The 23,338-nt window shown below is 37.7% G+C and overlaps 1 protein-coding gene across 3 annotated transcripts in view; it reads right to left on the bottom strand.

Moving 5' to 3' along the window:
* Positions 1–23,338, bottom strand: part of PPP2R3A (protein phosphatase 2 regulatory subunit B''alpha) — a 148,831-nt gene that overhangs the window by 84,940 nt on the left and 40,553 nt on the right. For 2 of the 3 annotated variants that reach the window (XM_031439968.2, XM_031440124.2), the window contains one exon: positions 14,947–17,402. In XM_031439968.2, the coding sequence (XP_031295828.1) occupies positions 14,947–16,944 (1,998 nt within the window). In that variant the 5' untranslated portion in view covers positions 16,945–17,402. The remainder of the gene's footprint in view (positions 1–14,946; positions 17,403–23,338) is intronic. The other variant, XM_064491403.1, reaches the window with a different exon arrangement.

The following is a 23,338-nucleotide window of genomic DNA, read 5'->3' as shown; positions in this document are numbered from 1 at the left end:
CTCCACTCATCAAAATCTTACTGAAAGCATTCAGCATATATGTGATTGAAAGAGGATTACACTGAAACCATTGGTCTAATGCTTCAACCTGGGTCCTTCCCTACACTCTTGCCTATAACATTCCCATTCCTCCTTAATTACTATCTCCAAATTAAAACATCAAAAAGTTTGTTATGAATGCAACTAGGTCTTTAGACTTATGATTTAATGCTTTTTCAACTAAATCACACCTTAGCTGTATTCCTCCCCTTCCCAGCATCAACCCATGGCTTCAGGGGGGTGACTTTTCATCCCCTTCCTGAGAATGCTTCTTCTCAAATTATGCACACTTTAACCATCCTTCAAAGTCCAACACAAATTTCACTACTTCATGAAGGCTTCTCTAGTTAAGCCCCCTCCATTTTTCCTATGAAAGAGAAGCACCAATGCCCAGGACACACTGATTCATGGCTAATAGTTTAGTTTCTGTTATGCTCTCATATTTCTTATCTTAGTGGTTGAATTTTAAGTTTACGAAGCGTTGGTTGTATTTGTCCCCACTTGTTTATGCATTTTTTTACACTAATTATTCAATTCAATTACATATTACTTAAACTAACGAAATATGAGTGTGGAAAAAAAGGAGTGGATGTTTCTAAAATTGGAAAAAAAAAGAACCTGACACTGAATGTTTTACAAAAAATCAGTAAAGGCAAACTACTACTACTAATTTTTTTTTTTGCTATAAAATTAGTTATGGGTGAGATGAAGGAGAAAAAACATTAAAATGCGGAAGGTGTCTATTTAAATTGCTTCACTACTGACTTAAGTTCTGTCTCCACTTTAAAGAAACTGAAACTGGAAATCGGTTAACAAATGTACTGAGTGGACTAAAGAAAGATGTCATGAAACTTCAATTTCCAATTATGACACTTATTCTCAAAGAAAAGGCTTTGGCCCTATGTCAAAAGATCTGAATAAGTTAACGTTTTGAGTTAAATAAAATGTTGAAGATACACAGAGTACGCAGAGAGTTAATGATTCCCTATTGGGTAACTATCCATTCTAATCATGTTCAGGTAAAAGGGCTTGTACTGCAATGTTTTATAATCTGACAATATTTTCCAGTAGAGTCTAAACTATTTAGGGTAAGGTCAATTTTAAAGTCATTCAGTCACTCAACAAATTTTTTTCTGAATACTATTATGTGCAGCTACTCTGCTGGGTGCTGAGGGTATGAAGATGATAAAGCAGTGATCCCTTCTCTGTCTCACTGCACCTAGCACAATGTCGGTTTGAAGCAAAGGACAACAAATACTTTCATTTCATTTATTTCCCATAAATCTCTGGAGTTTCAAAAGCCTGCCCTGCTACCCTCTTAAGCAAAAAGAAAATACTTCTCCATGTCTTTTGATGATGAAGAAATAAGCTCTAAGTTTTTATTTATCCAACCGCTTTCCAAAAAATTCAGAAGGAGAAAAGGCCAGGCCCCCTAAAGGGGGTTAGGAAAGAACTGGTCTGTGGCAATGAGTTATTGATGGAGAAAGACTATCATGAGGTTGGTTTATTTGCTTTTTACTTATTTACTTGCCTTTTAATGAAAGTAAACCTGCTTAGTTCTAGAAAGAATCTGAGAATGTAAGTTAGTTTCAAGAAGTATATGATAACTGAAACACAGAAACAAAGAACATAGGTTTTAGAGTGACCGCTTTTGTACTGGGAAAAGATCAAACACAAGGACTTTCACGACTGATGCAAACATGGCCCTTGATCTACTCTCTTCCCTCCCTACTATGATCATAGAGGAAGTGGTCCAACCCATGGGGCTGGGTGCTGGAAGGGAAGAGCTATTTCTGGGTGAGAGGTTTCCCCTGGAGGTACTAACCAGAGAGGAAGAATAGAAAACTATAAACATATCGTTAATACATTCAGTTTGAAAACATGGAAAGTTAGGAGCTGTGGGCAGTTACGATGGGAAGAGATGACTGTGAGAGTCTTTCCAACGTTCTTCTGGAATAAACCATGAGATCTTTTCTCCTGCCCTCTGCAGCATATGTGGAGACCTAACAAGATAGCTAGGCAACAACAGGTGTTTCCTGCACAGCAGCCTGAATCTTTTCTTGGCCTGCAGATCATTCACACACATACACTGTATGAAGACACTTGTTGTCCTATCTAGACCATGGGCTCAACCTGGGTCTTCAGGGCAACTGTGTTACGAGAGCTTGATTAGAGGATGAGAAAGACTGGTGTTCTCCTGTTGTAGGAATGATTGGGATATATCAGTTGCTACCTTAAGATCCAGCTGCCTCAACTGGGGTTTCTTTCCCATCTTGCCATGCTATGTATGTTCCCCCAGAGCAAACATGCTTGAGCAAGGAAGATAATCTTTCTCAGAGAACCAGCAGCAGGAGTCTGTGTGAATTCCTGGGTCACAGGGTTTTATAAGTTCCCTGGCAGGGATACACAGATGAGAGGCTGGTCTCTCAGCAGCGATTCTAAAAACTAAAGATTTTTTTTTTTTTAAGGAGAGCCTCCAATATATCTAGCAAGAAAAGATATTCCCTTATCATGTCCTGAAATGACCTACAAAACTGAGGCACGAGTCCAGAGAGAGGTCGTACCCTGATGGAAGGTGAGATTAGAAAGGAGACAGAAGAGATAAAGTTGTGTGTGACACCTAACACACTCTGTTTTTGCAGAATTCACTCTTTGAGGCTTAGTTTGAAACTCAGGATGGAGTTTCTAGAACTTTCTGAATCTTCTCAGAATTCCCTGCTCTCCCCACTTTGAAAATGAAGACAATGGTGATATACCATATTAATTCTCTCTCTCTGGAAAGAAACAACTGTATGGGATGTTTTAAGAAAAAATGGGTTGCTTGCACATGATAGAGAAAATTTTGAACATTTGCTGAAGAAGTAAGTCACTTATTTTGACTTGTATAAAACTGCTAAGCAGTTAATACTGTATATACAATGTACTGTGCCAAAATAAATCTAGCCTGTATTTTATAAACCAACATATAAAATCATTCCCCAGCCTCCACTGAACAAGGCTACGGAGACTTGAGATAATAGTACCAATAAAGGCCTTAGAGTTATGAAAACTTGGGATGAACAAGGCAGCAAAACCGCAAACATCTGAGTAACAGAAACAGCACATCAAGCCTGGGAATCAGCTCAGCTCTGAGGACCTGTGTTCAGGGGAGTATGTTAGTATTAGGTCCAGACAGAGCAGACAGTCACTCTGAAGTGACTATCAAAAGATTTTGCTCCTATGATGCTATGGGGGTGGGGTGGGAGGGGAGTTACATATTAAAGAGGAAGTTCTGCTATATCAAGAGGGTACTTCTGATTTAAAAAAGAAAGCTGGCTATTTTGAAAAACTTTAAAATGCTAAATCAAAAGCCTTTTCTGTCCACACAAAAACTTGCAAATGAATGTTCATATAGCAGTGCTATCCATAATAGCCAGAGTGGAAACAACCCAAATGTCCAACAGTTGATGAATGGATAAACAAAATGTGGTATATTCATACAAAGGAATATTACTTAAGCATAAAATGGAATGAAGTATTGATACGTGCTACATGGTAAACCTTTAAAGTATTATGTTAAGTGAAAGAGGCTAGACACAAAAGACTCACATATTGTATGATTCTGTTTACATGAAATGTCCTATTAGAATAGGGAAATCCATGGAGACAGAAAGTAGATTAGTGGTTGCCAGGGCCTGGAGAGAGGGATGGAATGGGGAGTGACTGCTAATGAATACAGCTTTTTGGGCGGGTGATGAAAATATTCTGGAATTAGTGCTAATGGTTGCACAATCTTGTTGAATATACTAAAACCTACTGAATTATGCACTTTAAAAGGGTGAATTTTATATGATGAGATATTATATCTCAATTTTAAAAAAGCCTTTCACATCCTGGCTCTAACTGGCAGAGCAGTTAAAAAAGGTAATAATAACTTAGAATCACAGACTTTGTTGAAAATATCATTGTAAGTAAACTTTAATAGAGGAAATTGATTAAAAGCTAATTATTCTTAACCCTACTTTTTAAAAAAATTTGTTTGCTTGCTTTAGGGGGGAGTAATTAGGTTTGTTTTATTTTATTTTTTTAAGTGGCAGTACTGGGGATTGAACTTAGGACCTCGTGCATGCTAGGCACGTATTCTACCACTGAGCTAACCCTCCCCACAACCCTACATTTTTATATCCTTCTCCTTTATTCACTAACTTGATATTTTCTCTTTGTTTAATTAATAGCTAGTTTTGTGTTATTAATGTTACTTTACTCTTAAATGATGAAACACTGGAGTGGGGGAAGGAGACTGGGTGGTAGTGATCTATGGTTTCTCTGCTCCCAGTCAAATTGTCTAGCCTTAACTTCACTGGTTGCAGCAAAACAGGAGGAGACCTAATAAGTGAAAGAACCCATATATCTGATATTTTTCCCTCTCACTGTTGCTAATACTTGGGGGCAGATGTTCTTCTAGGATCTGGGGCAGAGAGGTAATTAAGAACCTAAAATTATTTGCTATAATAATTCTTGGATCTCTAGAATTTCTGGTTCCTAAAGTTCTTCTTAATCTGTCTTTTGTCCTCCTTCTCTCCTTCAGGAATTATTTCAAGTAGAGACTGCTCATTACAGAGCATAAGAATTTACTTTGGCCTATAAATATGTTAAGACAAGTTAGAAGGAATATGGAGTTTCCAATCCATTGACACTGCCGTGTTGAATGTCAACGAATACACGGTGGCAGCACTATAAAATATCTTGCCCCAGTGTCTTTGTTGGGGGTATATGTGTATATGATTTCTCAGTAATTTTGGGTGAGGGCTGAATTCACAGATGTCAGAAGGGAAGGCTGGAATTGATGGTCAAGGACCCTGGGGATAAGCCATTATGTTACTAATTCAACAGCTGATGGAACTACTGGATGCCAAAATGTCTTTGGGATGCCTGGTTTTATAGGGGAGAATCGCAGCATGTTTACCTGCTGATGGAATGATCGAAGGGGAAAAACTGATGACTGCAGGGGAGAAAAGGGTCAATCACTGGAGGAGTGTCCCTAAGTTGAAGGGAGATGATGGGATCTAGAGCACAAGTACAGGGGTTGGCCTGAGACAGGTGCCCAGACCATTCATGCACAGTAACAGAAGGGAAGGGAGAGTAAACAGGTGCTGATATGGCTAGGTGGGTGGCTACAGGTCTCCACTCATTGCTTCAGTTTTCTCAGTAAAATAGGAAACAAGGTCATTCGTTGTGGGCAAGGATGGAAGAGGAGGTGTTAGAGGACACAGAGGAAGCTATGAAAGTCATGTACAGAGTGGGAAACTGAGGGACCAGGGAAAGGTAGCAGGACTGCCAGAGTGCTAAAGGCCCACTGGAGGTTGGTGGTCATGAATTTAATGCAAGACCACTCAGTTTGGTTGTGTGATCTTCTCCAGCCAAGGTCAGCAGCATAAATAAAAGCTCAGAGTAGACAGAGAACACAATTTAACATGAGTTGGGGGTTTTCCAGGTGAGTACCATGAAATGAGGGCAGGACAAGGCAGCTGAGAGTATATTCAGGGAGTGATTTTAATGATGAACCACGGCAGTGATTGTCAAACAAGATCATGCATCAGAATCACCAGAAGAGCTTGTTAAACCACAGATTGCTGGGCCCCACCCTCAGAGTTTGAATTTAGTAGACCGGGGCTGGGGCCTGAGAATATGAATTTCCATGTAGCTCCCAGGTGATGCTAATGTTGTTAGCTGGGAACCATACTTTTAAAACCAGTGACATAAACACAGGGCCAGAGAATACGTAGCTATAGAGGGGAAGAGGACAAGCTCACTGGAGAAGAAATCAAAGGACTGAGAAGCTTGCGTATTGGATGCCTCAGCTACTGAAAACTTGTCTACTGAAGAACTGTAGCAAGTAGTACTGGAAAATGTCACATAGACAGGAACTAAAATCTTCAAGAAATAAGGGAAGAGACCTAGGGGTGGTAGACGACTACAATCAGGAGGGTTAGTGGGTGGTGAGTCTAATGACATTAGTTCAAAGTTGGGGGAGGATAGTTTCAGAGATGTGGCAAAAAAGAATAGTCTGGAAGTTGCAATGAAATGCATGAACACTTACTGCCCTCTCCAGATCTAGTAGGAGAGGGATGGAGTGGTAAAGAAAAGTGCCACCATTTCACATGGCTCTAGTATCCTTAGGGAGAGATGGGCTTCAGTTAGAACAAGAAGGTAAAAGGAATGTTTAGAAAAGAGTTTCACGACCTAGGACATTTTGCCAGTGAATGATGAAGAGGGCGAGAAAGGATTTCAAGGTTGGACTTAGAAAAGGGAAGAGAAGAGTGAGGAGGAGAGTGATGATCTGGACCCCTAGACTTCTTGTGGTGACTGATGTAAATGGGGATGAAGGGCATGTTAGATTAGTTCTGATGGTCTTAGGGCAGAGAACAGTGAAGGTGTGTATCAGCAAACCTGTGAGGGGGACCTGAGGGCTTACCAGGAGCAAGCCAAGTTCTGGGAGCTCCTTTTCACTCCTGTCAAGGGAGGCTGGAGGGGGCTAGACTTATCAGAGCACCAAGATATCTAGATCTCATATTTTACTTTAAGAGGAACATGCATAATTTGAAGCATATCTTCCCCATTTTTTGTGTGCACACAAACATATTAATAACAAAAAGGGATCACTTTGGTACGTGTTTTACAATTAACATTTTAAATAATCTATTTTTGACCATTTTTCTACATTAGTACATGCATATCTACCGTGTTCTTTTGAATACAGGTGGGGACATATCTGAGGTAAGTGATGCTGATCAGTTAAAAAGGATAGAGATGCAAGAGGACTTGACCTCAGAAGACATTAATAGTGGAAGGGAAATATGGGCTGAACTCATTCTGTAAATTTATATTTGCCACAGGCCAGATCCTTTTACTTTTATTAATCTACATGGTGGTTAAATGAAGTAAAAGGAAGAATGGTTTCCTACTGTATTCTTGGGTGTTTTGATTTCCATTTAAATATTCCCAGCACTGGACTCAAAAAACCATCAGCACCTACTGGGGGAGAAGCTGGGGGAAAAGAAACATTTTCCCTCCATGAAATGACTGGTTAATCTTAATGAAGGCCTCGATTCAAACTTAGAAAGTAAAAAGAGAAAAGTACTTATTAAGTGCTCCAGAAGAAACTTTTAATAAGGTTCCTAAAGTGTGCTTTGTTATAAGTTTATTTTCATAATTATTCTGCATTTAAATATACATATGAAATTATTCAACATAATATCTAAGCTTTGAAAAAGCCAAAATGTTTTATCAATAACTTAGGAAGGTCCTTTATTCCTCTGGAGTGATATCTCAGACACATATTCCTAATCAGGGTCAGGAAGAAACAAAGTGAGTTCTAGTAGCAGTGCAAATCCTACCTGCCTTGAAAGATTTCTCTAATCCCTCTTGGACATTCAAAAACCAAACAGACGAAAAAAAAATAAATAATTGTACTTAAATTAAATGGCCAGAAAAGTTCTTTTCCAAACTAAATCCATGAGGATGAAGATTGGACTTCTAAGAATGAGGAAAAGGACAAGGAGATGTATAGGTTTCCCTTAAAGAAAAAGGCTAAATTTTCAGGATTTAAACAAACAGCTAGTATGTGAAGGTACTGCAACAGGGCTTGAGGGTGCAATGGTGAATAAGAGCGAACTCTCTCCTCAAAATGCCCACAGTCTATAATCAAGAGATTTCTATCCCTTGATAAGGTAAAATGATCTATACTCTTAATGGGGTTCTCCCCTTGTGCCAGGAAAGGTGATTGGACTTTATCTAGGACACCACAGGTTTTTAGGTGTTAAAAGCTAGAGGAGCGAAGAGGCCAGAGCTCCCCGTGCGGTATCTGAGTCTTGTTGAGGCACCTACTCAAGTCCCAGAGGGAACCTCATGTCAGGTCCTTTTGCATCCATCCTAGAGAAGCCAAGGGCAGGGAAAGAGATGGCCTTCATGGGAAAGAGATGGCCTTCATGCGAAAGGGCAGAGTTTCCACTTGACAAAGGGGCACAGCAGACAAGCAAAAATTTGTTCATTTGATTATTCATTCATTTAACAAATACTTACTTAATGTTACCATTTGCTAAATAAAGGCCAATAGAAGGTAACGGCCCAGGCAAAGAATCCTGACAGGGATTCACAAATCTCTCTACATATTCTTATTTTCGTACTTCATTTTTATTAGGTGTACGTTTGGAAGCTGAAAATTACAATTTTGGAGACTGAAGTGATAAAGGAGAAGATAAAGTACAAATTAGATTGTCAGATAGACTGTCTGCTTGAAGTCTGACTTAAAAACTGCAGAAAACTGATGGGAAAGGGGTCCCATCCTTGCAACCCTTTACCTTATTAGTGTGAATTCTACTCGGAAGTCACAATAATATAAGTAGAGCAGTCTGATATTTCTGTTTATACTCTCTTGGAAGGAGAGTTCTGTTAAGCCAATTTCATTTGCCCTTGATTGAGATTAGACTACCACAGAGCTTAGGTTTGAAAGAAGTAATGGATTTATGATCTATCTATCTAGTCTCTCTTACTGGATTTGCCTGGGACCAAAAGCTTATGTTTGTAAGACAGATGGAGAAGATTAAGGTATATTTTGATGTCTTGGAACAGAGTGGAAATAGTCCAAGCCAGTGTGAGAAATAAACCTCTCACCTTAGTATCATTAACACTGTAATAACACCAACATCTAGGACCTTAAGTAAATTAATTGGATAAGAGTACGGTATCCATATACAAATACTATTTCCTCCAGAGAAACTTTTTTGAACTCCATAAGCTGGGATGTCTCTCTCCCTCCTCTGAGCTCCTGTAGCACTCCATTTATTTGTCTCATGCAATCTGTTCTTTCTACTTTGCATCACAGTAAATAGCTCATCTCCCCTACAAGACTGTGGGCTCCACAAAGGCTTATCATGTCTGATTCATCTTTATCCCCAACTGTGTGCTGTACATAGTACATGCTTAAACTACTTAGGAACTATCTATTTTTAAGCATTTTAGCAGCCTTCTTTTTGCATACCAATAATATATTAACTACACCAAAATAAATTTCTAGGCTCAAGATGGAGCCACTACTGCGTGGGGTGCACGCAGTAAACCACGTCAGCAAACCAAACTTGAATACCTTACATGTCCCTGTAAATGCTCCACGTGACCAGAAACACAGTATAGTCAGTCAGCTAATCCCTAAATGCCAATGGCTTTCTCACCCCGAACAAGGTACACTATGTGGCCCCAGCCAATTAGACATTTTCTATTTGTCTCTTCCTTGTTCTTTCTTCTTTACCCTATAAAGGCTTTTTGCCTTCCACTCCATTTTGCCATTCTCCTAAAGGAGACTGTCCACTTTATGAAGGGTTAAATAAAGTTTGTTATCGCCTGAATTGCCTTCTTTTTTCATTTGCCAACACCTATAAGTGATCTTTTACCACATTATTGAAATAGGTCCAGCTAAATTTCATTCTTGGCAATACTTAGACAATAGTTTAATCCTTTAATCTTGAAATTAATGCTACTTCTTAAAAACATTAAACATGAAGATTTCAATTTGTACTTTTTGATAATTCAGACAGATTTCCCCCTCAATTAGCTGTAATTAGTTGAAATTTGTAATGTTTCACTAGACTTACATATCATAGTATAGCTTTAAAAAAAACCTTCCTCCTTATTTACCTTAAAATTTTCCTCTTTCACTGAAGCACTCTCCCCCCTGCCCTCCAGTCTTTCAATTGGGACAGGCAGTAATGGATTTTTTTCCCTAGCTTTGTTTTTACTAAAACTGAGTAAAAATAAATGATTTTCAGGGGAAGCTAGGGTTTGTTATTTTAACCTGTGAATAACAGCTAACAGACTATTGCCCCATAAGGCTAAAAACAGATAAAAAATGACTGTAATACCATCTGCCGGTGGTAATAAAACACAGAATTAAGATATTACTTATTATGTGAATTACCAAAGCAGTATAGTTTTTCTAAGTGTTTCTTAAAAAATTATTATCTCCCATGTCAAAACATATCCTCAGTAATTCACTCATTTTGTAATTATGAAACCTTTTGAAATCTCAGCCACACCCTGTTTCTCTCTTCTGCAAGCTGTTCTCTCTCTTTTTTTTTTATTGAAGTATAGTTGATTTATCATATTATATTAGTTTCAGGTGTACAACATAATGATTTGATATTTTTATAGGTTTTACTTTATTTAAAGTTATTATAAAGTTATTAGCTGTATGTCCTATGCTGTACACTATACCCTTGTAGCTTATTTATTTTCTAGCCAGTACTTTGTATCTCAATCTCCTGCCCCTATCTCATCCCTCCTCCCACCCTTCTTCCCACTGGTAATCACTAGTTTGTTCTCTGTGAGCATGTTTCTCTTTTGTTATACTCATTTGTTTGCTTTAATTTTTTAGATTCCACATATAAATGAAAACATACTGTTCTCTCACTCTTGTTCAACTCATTTCACGCCCATCTGCACATCTCAGCTATTCTGGAATCTACAGGGTTGTTTCCTGTCACTTAGAGTCTTTGTGAAAACAGCATGTACAGAGGCAAATACTCACTTGTTGACCAATGATATAGACAACTTGACAGTGGGAGAGAGAGTTCATGAGCAAAGAAAGGAAAAAAGAACAGAGTAAGACATGGATGAAAAGGAAGCTCTTTTAAGTGGAAAAGTCAAGAGATAGGTAGTGACTGGAGAGGGAAGGGGAGAAAGTTATGTAGTTCAGAACCCACGATCAGAACTCACGACGAAGGACTGTGAAAACTCTGGGCTTATTTATTTTTCTATTTCTACTGGCACACTGTTCGACTGCCATCAACCACTGGTAGTTTTTGCCACTGATATTTAATTACATTTCCAAGATTTCCAATGCCTTTAACAAAATATCACATGGAGTCTTATCTAAAGTCTGTTTTGTTGATCTACCATGAAATAATATCTAGACTAGGAATTAGCAAACTTTTTCTGTAAATGGCAGATAGTAAATATATTAGGCTTTCAGGTCTCTGTTGTAACTATTCAGCTTGGTAGGCAGAGCACAAAAGCAGTCACATAGACCATATGTAAATGAATGTGTGGCTGTGTTCCAATAAAACTATCTACAAACAGAGGCGGCAGGTCAGATTTGGCCCACGGACCACAGGTTGCTGACCCCTGATCTGGACCAATATCCTCTTCAGCAATCTCTCAACATCCTCTTAGTATTTTCTATTTGACTCCTTCTCCCAATGCAGGTTTGAATTATATTTCTGGACAACAAATATCTGGACAACAAATACAGTTCACTCTTGAGAAATTATTTTGAAATACATATTAAAATATTAATGACACATAATATTGTCAAGTCAGTCTTTCTTCTCAGGAATAATCATCAATGTCACATAAAAGCACTTCCTACTTGCCCCTTATGTAAATCTTTTAATTGAAATGTTTTCAACAATGGGAAAAAATTTGACTGCCCAAATTATTTTTTAAAAAAGCAACTTAATTTAAAATTTATTATTCTTTAAAAAATATTATTCTTAAAAAATATACTGTGGGACTCCTCTGCTTTAAAGTCTTCTTTAGCTCCCCAGTCCCCTAGAACAAACTCTTTAGCACAGCATATAAGGTCATTCAAAAGATGGCCCCAACCTCTCTTTCTGATTTTATTTTCTACTACTTTCTGTTCATTTCTACTATTTTCTGTTCTTTCTATATAAGAATAAAAACATGACCGACAATACTGTATAAAAGCTTACAGGAGATAAACACTGACACTTCAGGAAGCAGTTACCTCTGGAAAGGGGAAAAGATACTGGGAAGGGGAACCCTAGGGATTGCAACAATATCTGAGGTGATTTTTTTAAAATGGTGATATTAATGAAAATATTAAATAAAGCAAAGATCTGAAGCAAAGCTATGGCAAAACGTTAAGATTTAACACTAAGTTGTGGGTAATGAGTGCTTTTTGTATTATTCACAATACTTTTCTGTTTGTTTAAAACAGGGGTTGTAAATTACAGTCTGGGTTAAATCTAGCACACTGCCCATTTTTTAAGGCGTGGAGCTAAGAATAGTTTTACATTATTACAGAGCTGTTTAAAAAAACAGACTATGTGACATAGACCTTGTAACCTGCAAAGCCTAAAATATTCACTCTTTGGCCCTTTACAGAAAACGTTTGCCAACTCCTGATTTAAAATATTTCATAAGAAGTAAAGAAAGATTTTAAAAAAAGGTAGGAAGGTAACTGAGTCATGGAAGAATGGTTTTGTTTTCTTGCATTAAGTATCTTCCTAAATTAAACATTTTATATTACCCGTCTCTTTAATTTTTCATGAATTACTTCTTCAACTTTTATCAGGAAATCTCATCATCTTACCGGGGGTGGGGGAAACCATGTATGGTGACAGATGGTAACTAGACTTATTGTGGTGATTATTTCAGAGTGTACACAATTATCAAATCATTATGTTGTACACCTGAAACTAATGTTATATGTCAATTATCCCTCTATTAAAAAAATATGTACCTCTGGGGGAAAAAAGAAGAAATGTCATAAAATTTTACTCTACGATTTTGGAACTTATTTAAAAGACTTATGGGAGAGTTTTTTAACACGATTTTTGTTTCGGTCCTTACTTGTCAAAAAACTGGGAAGCTCACTTAGAGCCCAGTGTGTCGTTTTTATGTAGCTGTACTTAGACTGGGGACCTGCTTAAGAGCTGTCGGCCGGGGACACAGGAGAGAGGCTGCGCAGGACCTGCTCCTGGCTTTCGGTTGACACTTTCTGCTTTCTGCAGCCCACCTCTTCTAGAAGAATTCTGTCTCCTTTTTTCACAGAACATAATGGGACAAGAGGGCTAAATAAAATTCAAAACACTGTATTACAGTAAGCGTTTCTGGCTGTACTGGTTGTGAGACATTGGAATATGTTATCAGAGAAGGTATTTTTTTATGGGTAAAATAGTGAGATAATACATCTAAATACTTTAGCATGCCTCAGATCACAAGGACTATTAGATGTAATTACCATTTTGAGGTTGCAAATAGCTATTTTCTTTTCTTTGTAAAATATTAAGCACATCACTATTGCCTGGGTACATGAAAGAATTTTTCTTATTTTTATAATAAACTTCCACTGTTTCTCCCCCTAGCACTGACCTACCTTAACTAAAGATATTCCCATTTGTGAATCAATGGGTGAGGAGATTTCACAGAAAGGCTCAGTGAGCAACTGAGGATGTTGAGCCCCAAATTACATAATAACCTTAAGTATATATTGCTTTAAATTTTAGTGTCTAAAAATGTGCACAGGAGAACAGCCACAAAACAAATATGGAGTAAAAATTATTTATCTGATCACAATATGCATTTTTTTCCTACTCCAATGAAAATATTAATGAGAACGCTAAAATAATAAGTAGCTTGTTTTTTAACCTGGCCACGTTTATGCCATCTCTAATATCCATTAGAAAAATCTACTATATTAAAGACATGCAAAAAGTCATAAAATATGACAAAATACTTGGGACCCATCACCAGATTATGAACTAGAACTACAATATTACTGAGGCCTCTATGTACACTTTCTTAGCTCCATCTCTCTTCCTTCCTCTAGGGATTAATCATTGTTCTGAACACTATATTTGATGTATCCATGTATTTCTTCATACTTTTTGTACGAATGTAAATATCTCTAAATAATTCATAACATTATTTAACAACCTGCTTTGTTGATTTGGCTTTATGTCTGAATTCATACATGTTGACATGTATGGTATATTCATATGTAGAGACAGTGCTCACCAAATATTCTATGTTCTCCCCTATGATTCTCAGACCTTAGGCTGGAATCACTGGACTGAGCAGATGGGAAGTATGTCATGTGTGGGGCAAGGCAGTTAAAAGCACCACCTTTTCTTCCCCTTCCTCAGTGAACTCATAAGCCACATATTCTAGGTGGGGCAACGGGGCAGCTGTAGGAACACGGAGCATCCCTGAGTGAGGTGGAGCAGAGCCTCTTACTAAGCCACACTGGACATACACAATGAACAGGAACAATCCTGTTGTGCTAAAGCATACACACATACCTACAAATGGGCGGTTAACTTCCTTTGTGGGATTATTCAAAAGCAATGTTATCAGTAGCAGGGTAGATTCAAAGGCTTTTGAAAATACTTCTGTCCTATGACTCTAGGTTGCTATTTATTCTCAATTGCATGGTGAAGGAAATCTCATATACTCTAGTCTTTACCTTCTTTGAAATATCTACTGCACTAACAAAACCTTCATAGATGTGCTTACATGTCTGGGTACTGTTTCTGGTATGTTAGTTTTGTTTCCCCAACTAGACTTTAAGCTCTTTAAGAGTCATGTCTACTCGAGGGGTGGGTATAGCTCAGTGGTAGAGAGCATGCTTAGGAGTCCTAGGTTCAATCCCTGGTACCTCCATCAAAAAAAAAGAAAAGAAAAGAAAAGAAAAGAAAAAAGAAAAGTTATGTACCCCACCCAGCATCCTTGCAGTCTATACAAGCATACAGTAATGGGTGGCCTACTGGTTGACTGAGGAGGGTGAGAACTAATATTAAATGTCTACTTTGTGTAAGGAACTTTACTTGTGTTTCACATAAGTTATCTTGATTATTATTTCCATTATATAGATGAGCATATAAAGGCTAAGTAACTTTCCTTGGGTCACTGAACCTAGGAAGAAAATAAAGGCTATGGGGAAGACAGTTGAAGCCAGTCTCCCTGACACTAAAGACTTTGCCCTTTAGTTTTTTTCACTGAACTTAGTGAGACCATGCCTAGTGTAGGGCAGGAGCTTTAGCAGAACATCAAATGGATAACAAAAATTAAAAAAAAAAATTCGCAAACATTAGAACATTTCTTTGGAGAATGCAGATTGTTGGGTCTTACCTTGATCACCTCTGGGGTCTGCTGAATCAAGACCACTGAAGTAGTATCTTTGGCTTTATCACCAACAGGACTTCTACAGCCTGGTAAATTGGCCTGGGAGGGAGTTGTCAAGGTTTCCTGTAGAATCTGCATCATTTCTTTTTCTTGTGATAGGCTCCCTCTGCCTGATTTGCATTCAACCAGTTCTTGAGCAAAGTCTTCAATGCTTTCTAGAATTCGCAGTAAGAGGGCGCGATCTTCTTCCTCTATTTTGTGTCCATTGGTTTCAATAATCCTTGTTAGACAGGAAGGTGAGACTTTTTCTGTGGGTGAGGAGACTTTAGATTTAGGCTCAAGATCTACAGGGAACTGACCAGTTAACTGACTAGGACTATTTAGAGAGTTAGAGCTTTTACCTTTGGCAAGAGGCTCTCCTAGAGAGGTCTCCATTTTCTGTGAGAAAGATTCCAAATCCATTAACAATTTATCTATCTCTTCCTGACTGTTAGGATTCATAAAATCTCTGTGGTTTCCCTCTTCAACTTTAGGAACTTTTGATTTAGGATCTTCCTCAAGTAGATTAACAACTGGTTTCTCAAATATCTTACCAATTTCATTTTGCATTGAGGCAGGACCTTTTTTAAGATGAGTACCACGGTCTGAAACTTCTTCTCTGTCTTTGTGTACCTTTAACAACTCCTGACTGGGTCCATTCTCTGTCCTCTGCCCTTCATCTAATGTTTTCTTTCCATCTGACTCTTCTTCAATGTAAAGGGTTTCCATTAGACCACCAGAAGAAACATTTTCTAAAGGGTTCATGGTTAATGACTGTGCTTGAGGTTGCGCATCTTTTAGAGTTCTGGGATCACTTATCTCTAAATTATATAAGGAAGTCGTAGAGTTGTCTGGAATGGATTTTGCAGTGTCTGTTTTCCTAGAACTGTGCTTGTCATCTTGCAGTTCTATAGTCTGAAACTGTCCAGGGTCAGGGGCTGAGAGCTGGACAACATCTTCATATTTAGGGGGCTGTTCAGTGCCAAATACTGGGGAGAAGGGAGTCAGTTGTAAACTAGGCATATTACTGACCAGTTCTGTTAAATCTATAGCCTCATTATTCCCAGAATGCATGAACTCAAATGGTAGCTTTTTCAGATAGGATGCTAACCTGGTCATTACATTCATATAGAGAGTTTCAGAGCTAGAAACTGCATCCTTACCATTTCCTTCACTGATGCTACTCCCTGATTTTTTCTTTATGCATTGTTTTATGATGTCTGTGCATTTTTTCAAATCCTCAGAGCATTTCAGCAAGATGTCTAAACACATCTTTATGTCTGTTCCAGAAGAAAAATTATCTATTTTATGTTTTTCCAAAATCTGAGTAACCAGGTCTTCTTCAGAGAAGTTGTGAAGAAGCATTGAAGTCAGGTTTGTATCAAGTGAGTTTCTATGGGATAAAGATTTTTCCTCAACTGAGGAACTCCGGAGTAAACCAAAGGATGGGGAGTTCCCATCATTGTTATAATGGCCACAGAGCAAGTCAATATCAACTGACCTCCTATTAAATGAGTCAGACTTAACCTTCCTTCCCTTTTTGTAAGCTGCATGATTAGAGTTTTTGAGTTTTTCAAGGGAAAATTCTTTTATTTTCCCACTGGCAAAGCTGATTGCTTCTCCTGCAATGTCCTTTAAGTTACAGGTGTTCTGAAATGTAGATCCCTTCTTGACCCTGGGTATGCCTGTGAGGGCCTGATGGGGATAGTCACCTTCAACTGAGGAAAATCCATTTTCATGGGGTAGAAATATAGAGTTCAGATCTGCATCTTTGAACTGAGACACAGGGATGTGCAAGAGGTCTGCACAAACACTATGATGTACCACAATGCAGTCAACCCCATGTGTGAAGGTGTGGCAGGATCCAGTGCAGTAATGTATAGCTTGCTCAAAACGCCGGTCTATCACCACGCTGCTGTAGTGGTTCACAGTACTAACCACAAGTCTGTAAGTTGCTGCCATCATACCAAATCCACTTAGTGGTGGGATGTGGAATTTTCTAGAACTTGTTTCAAGTAAATTCTAAATGACACTCAGCTGAAAATATATTTGATGCCAATGTTCAGTGGTTTCTTGCAAATATAATGACTTTTCCCACAAAGGGAAACCATCTAAATTTGAGGTTTGGTAACTGTCAGGATACAGTAGCTTTTGCACATGCGTGCTTGTATTAGCAAGTCTAATAATTTAATAATTGTGCTTTTGAGTTTTATTTAGTAATATCATGATACTTTAGGTTTATTTTTAGGAATAAATTTTAAGAAGAATAAAGAACATTCTCTGTTCTTCAGCAGTTGTATGACACAGACATGTACAGTCATAAATTTACTGTCATGAATCTCAGTTGGTAACATTGAAGTATTGTGAAAACTGAGTCCTCCAAAGGTTTAAATGATCCATTCTTCTGTGAATGACAGAGAAACCTGTAATGAAAAAAGAAAATAATTAAAAGTGAATTTTGATCTCTTAATACTGAGAGAACCTTTCCTCTTCCTTTGCATCCCATATACAGTTAATCATCGAGCCTTATTCTTTGCTACATTACTGGTGGCTTATCTTTGAATCATGCCTTTGCTTACACGCCCTACACTAGTATTACCTCAACTCTGCCTTATTATGACTACCTCCCAGTTGGCATTTCTTTTTTTTTAAATTTATTTTTTATCTTTTGTGGGGGGAGCTTTTATCTTTTGTGGGAGGTAATTAGGTTTACTTACTTACTTATTTTTAGAGGTGGTACTGGGGATTGAACCCAGAACCCTGTGGATGCTAAGCAAGCACTCTACCACTTGAGCTATACCCTCTTGCCAAGTTGGTATTTCTTATCCCACCCTCCTTACTACCTTATGTGACACTAATTAGCTTGGATTTAGACAGATTTCTTGCCCCTCACAGTTCAAGAACTCACACTACTGATCTCCATCATGCATTATGGCAGGCCTAGCTCCTTGGACTCATTTTCAAGACTTTTAACATCTGTTCCCATCCACCTGTAATCTTATTTTCTGCTACTGCCCTGAACCAACATTTTGCTTCTATCAATCCAGTCTTCTTAAAGACGGCCAACACATAGTGCTTGTCTAGATTGTACAACCTCCTCTACACTTGGAAATCATTCCATCATCTTCTCTTTCCTTACTATCTAAGAGAGAGAAAAAGACAACCATTATTACTGTTCTTGATCTCATCCTTTCTAACCCTGCCACATGCAGATCACTCTCTCTTGTCATTAAGTGGACAGAGTTTAATTATTCTCTTACTCTAAAAAAAAAAAGGGCTTTAAAATCATGTAAGTTGCTTTCAAAAAGGTTCAATCAATGTACTCACTCAGTCAATAAATACTGAGTGCCTACTATGTGCCTACTACTTGCTGAGTGTTAGGGATACAGCAGTCCTATGGAACTGTCCTTATGGAACTGACAATCCAGTTGGAAAAAGAAAAACACATATATGAACATATAACTTAGATGGTGATATGTGCTATAGAGAAAAATGAAGCAGAGAAAGTGTCCAGAAAGGATGAGAGGGTGCTGTGTTACAAAGAGCAGTCAGGGAAGACCTCATCGACCTCTGATCAAAGACGTGAAAGGAGAGGGAGCAGGCTGAAGAGGTATTTTGAGCTAAGTCATCTCAGGCACAGTAACCATAAGCACAAAGGCCCTAGGTGGGAGCATGCTTGATTTACTACAAGAATGACAAGGCTAAAGTGACTGAAGCAGGAAAAAGCAAGGGGGCAGCGTGGAAGACGAGGTCAGAAAGGAAATGTAGGAGTCTAAATCATGCAGGGTCTGTAGACTATTATGAAGAATTTGGCTTTAGTCTGAGTTGGGAAACAATTGATGTCTACTGAGCAGAGCAATGATGTGATCAGACTTACATTTCAAATTGGCAATTGTGCTTCTGTGTTCAGAGGAGACTGTAGAGGAGCAAGGTAAGAAGCTGGGAGACAAGTTAGGGGCTACGGCACAAAATCAGGCAAGAAGGCTGGGGGGCTTGAACCCGGAGAAGAACAGTGAAGATATATGGATGATGTATATATTTCAAACACAGAGCCAGTGTGAGTTGCTGAACAACAGAATGTGCAATAAATTCTACTGCATCGAGAATGGTGGGCTAAGGCAAGGATAGGAAAGAGATGACGACAGCAACGAAGGAGAGTATCAGTTTAACTCCACCAACAATCGCATTGGTGTTTTAACAATAAAAACCTTTACCCATTTAATAATGAGAAACAGAACTTCACTGTTTTCATTATTACTTCTTCAACCCTAAAAAATTCTATTTATTTTGCTAATTTCTTATATTTCTTCTCTGGTAAATTGTCTATTGCATCATTTACTCATTTAGGTATTAGAGACTTAGTGAATAAAAATACAATTAATACAATTAATTCATGAAGAACATTTCCTTTTTTTCCCCACAAAATATTTATTTAGAGCCTGCCATGAGGCAGGTAATAATGTTGAAGAACCTGTCCTTTTGATGAATTCTTACAATGGTTAGAGTATTCTTGTCTCCTTTTGAGCCAATGATTAGTACTCTCATTATGACAGTCCTACACTATCATAATTACTGTTGTCTTACTAAGTTTTACTACCTGTTTCTTTCTCATATCCCTAATTATGATTCTTTTTTATGCTCCAAATGTTCTTTGATGGTCTTCCAAATGAATTTTTGTATTGCCCAGTTTTAAGAAAAATACTACTGGAATCTGATTATAATTGTAATATACTTATGAATTACTTTGAAGGAACAATGATATCATTACAAAATTCAGATTTTCTACCCACAAAGATATAAATCTTAATTTCAATATTCCTTTATTTCTCTCTGTGGTATTCTTCAGGTATGTCACTCTGTTCTTTTTGTCCTTCAATGTCTCAACTTTGCTGCTATGTGAATGGATCTTGAGCTATTGTTTCATCTTCTACTTCTCCACATTCAAATTACAGATGGTGGCTCATACAAAACTATAAAGCCAGATAGCATGCAGGATGGATGAAGCTGAACTGGGAAGAAATGCCATAGTAAAGGAAGTGCCTGGTAATTTTTAAGTGAAAATACAAAGATGCCAAAGAGGAATAAGTGTTATGGGACAAAAGGCTAGAACATGGCAACGGAAGGAATTACCTTTTCAAAAGATGCACATCTGGAAGACAGGGAAGAAATAGCACCAAACATGAAAAACTATGCACCTTTTCAGAAATATAAGCTTTTGAAAGAGATTTGGGGTAAGGATAAAAGGGAAGGAAAACAAAGAATACTGTTAAGTATTTTAGAATAACCATATGAGAACTACTTAGGACTATATCCTAATACAGGTGACAAAACTGGTTCAGAATCAAAACACATAAGTGTTGGAAAATTTAAATATCCAGACACCTATTAAAACATATGTCAGATAAATTCCTAAGCTTATACAAAGACTATTTTATTTTTCTAAAATTTGAGAAATTAAAGAGAAATATTTCTCTAGGCTTGAAAATAATCAAAACAATCAGTTGATAAGGTAACATGGCAGAAAATACAAGAAAGTATTCATGTGATATTAGAATTTGAAAGAGTCAAGGAGGAGCGAACACTGGCCAAGGTCAGACGTATACTTTTATACCAGTGCTGTCCAACAAAATGTTCTGCATTGACAGAAAGAGTCCATATCTGCACTATCTGATATAGCTGCCATTAGCCACATGGCAGCATTTTAAACGTGGTTAGTGTAACTGAAGTACTGAATTTAAAACATTTTAGTTTTGCAGTTTTTTTAACTGAAGTCAGTCAGTTTGCAATTTTCTGTCAATTCCTGGTGTATAGAAAAGTGTTTCAGTCATACATGTACATACATATATTCCTTTTTATATTCTTTTTTATTATAGGCTATTACAAAGAATTGAATATAGTTTCCTGTGCTATACAGGACTTTGTTGTTTATCTATTTTATATATAGTAGTTTGTATCTGCACATTTTGAACTCCTAATTTATCCCTTCCCAGCCCATTCCCCACTGGTAACCGTAAGTTTGTTTTCTATGTCTGTGAGTCTATTCCTGTTTTGTAAATAAGTCCATTTTTTTTTTTTGGTTCCACAGATAAGTGACATCATATGATATTTGTCTTTCTCTGTCTGACTTACTTCATTTAATATGATAATCTCTAGATCCAACCATGTTGCTACAAATGGCATTATTTCATTCTTTTATATGGCTGAGTAGTATCCCATTCTATACCACATCTTCTTTAACCAATCATCTGTTGATGGACATTTAGGTTGCTTCCATGTCTTGGCTATTGTAAATAATGCTGTTATGAACATTGGGGTGCATATATCTTTTTGAATTAGAGTTCACTCTGGATAGATGTCCAGGAGTGGGATTGCTGGATCACATGGTAAGTCTATTTTTCATTTTTTAAGGAACCTCCATACTGTTTTCCTTAATGGCTGCACTAATTTACATTCCCACCAACAGTGCAGGAGGGTTCCTTTTAGTTTTGAAAATATTTTAGACTCACATAGAAGTTTAAAAATAGTGCAGAGAATTCCCATGTACCAGTTTCCCAGTTTCCTCCAATGGTAACTTCCTACATCACCCCAGTACAATGATCAAAACAAGGAAAATGACACTGGTACTGTTAATTGAACTACTGACCTTATTTGGATTTTACCGGCTGTACATGCATTCACTCCTTCCTTTCTTTCCTTCCTCCCTTCCTTTTATAGTAACTATCACCACAATCAGGATACAGAACTATCCTGCTAGTCCTCAAAACTCCCTCATACTACTCTTTTGTCATCATCCAGTCAACAGACCACTGATCTGTTCTCCATCATTATGATTTTGTCATTTCAAGAATATTTTATGTATGGAATCATACAGTATGTGAACTTTTGAGATGGGCTTCTCTTGCTGAACACAATGATTTTGAGGGTCATACACTACCATGTGTATCAACAGCTCATTCCTTTTTATTGCTGAGTAGTAGTCCATTGTGCAGATATATAGTTTGTTTGCCCATTCACTCATTAAAGGGTATTTATGTTGTTTCTAGTTTTTGGTTATTACAAATAAACTGCAGTGAATATTAGTGTGTAGGGTTTTGTGTGAACGTAGTTGTCATTTCTCTAGGGTAAATAACTACAAGTCTGACTTTTGGGTTGTATGTTAGGTATATTTTTTTTTATAAGAAACGGCCAGCTGTTTACCAGAGTGGCTATACCATTTTACATTCCCACCAGTAATACATGAGCAATACGGTTGATTCCACATCCTATTCAACATTTGCAATTATCAATATTTTCTATTTTAGCCATTTGAACAGTGTGCAGTGTTAATTCATTGGGGCTTTAACTTACATTTCCCTTATGGCTAATGATGTTGAACATCTTTTCCTGTGCTTATTGACCAGCCCCATATCTTCCCTGGAGAAGTGCTGTTTAAATCTTCTGACTATTCTAATTAATTTTAACTTAAAAAGTCACGTTTGGCTAGAGGCTACCACGTTAAATAGTGTAGTTCATAACAGGAATGCTGCTTTCAGAAATTCTGAGACTTTAAAAGAAAATATGAAGGAAAAAAGGTATGGCAAAAATGGAGATTCATTGGTTTTAAAAATGAAATCTGATGACCTGGTCACAAGTAATCCAACTGAGAAAGAAAAGTACTGGAAGAGTTAAAGAATTAATTACAAATTTGGGTCTTTGAGTTAAGTTTTGAAGGGACATGAATTGCAGAGAGAGGGAACATACAGCAAAGCCAAATCCCAAAGGGTGGCACCAGTTTCCGTAAGTTTACAGTCTACAATGATCTGAGCTTTTCTTTAATGGGCCAAAGAAATGAAGACTACTTCCCTGATATTTGGTTCAGATATGTGGGTGTCAAATTCTGCCTTTTCATCTAGAACATAATTCAACTGAAAACCAATTGTCTGGCTGGAATCTTAGACATGGAATCTAATCCAACTATTCTCAATCAGAGATACAATCTAACTCAGAACCAAGATGCTATCTTGTGCCTCTTGGTAAAAGCCAGGCTGCGTGGGTTTGATTTCCAACCTTGCCACTTACAGCTGTGTGGCCTTACATAAGTTGGTTAACTTTTGTCAGCCCGTTGCATCTGCAAAATGGAGATAATGATACTCATCTCATGAGGATTAAGTTAATACGTTGAATGCTTAGAACAATGCCCAAGACACAGGAAATGCTCAATAACTGTTAGCTGTTATTGGTACAACTCACTCATCAAACATTTTCTACTCTGAGCCTGACCCTGGTGGGATGATGCTGAATAATTCATGGTGATGGCCCTCAGCACACTTACTGTTTAACGAGGGCAACAAAAGAAGCAAGCACAATGGGTATCAGGAGC

Source organism: Camelus dromedarius, chromosome 2, assembly GCF_036321535.1.
Source record: "Camelus dromedarius isolate mCamDro1 chromosome 2, mCamDro1.pat, whole genome shotgun sequence".
Lineage (NCBI taxonomy): Eukaryota > Metazoa > Chordata > Mammalia > Artiodactyla > Camelidae > Camelus > Camelus dromedarius.
This window is presented reverse-complemented; position numbering and strand designations above follow the sequence as displayed.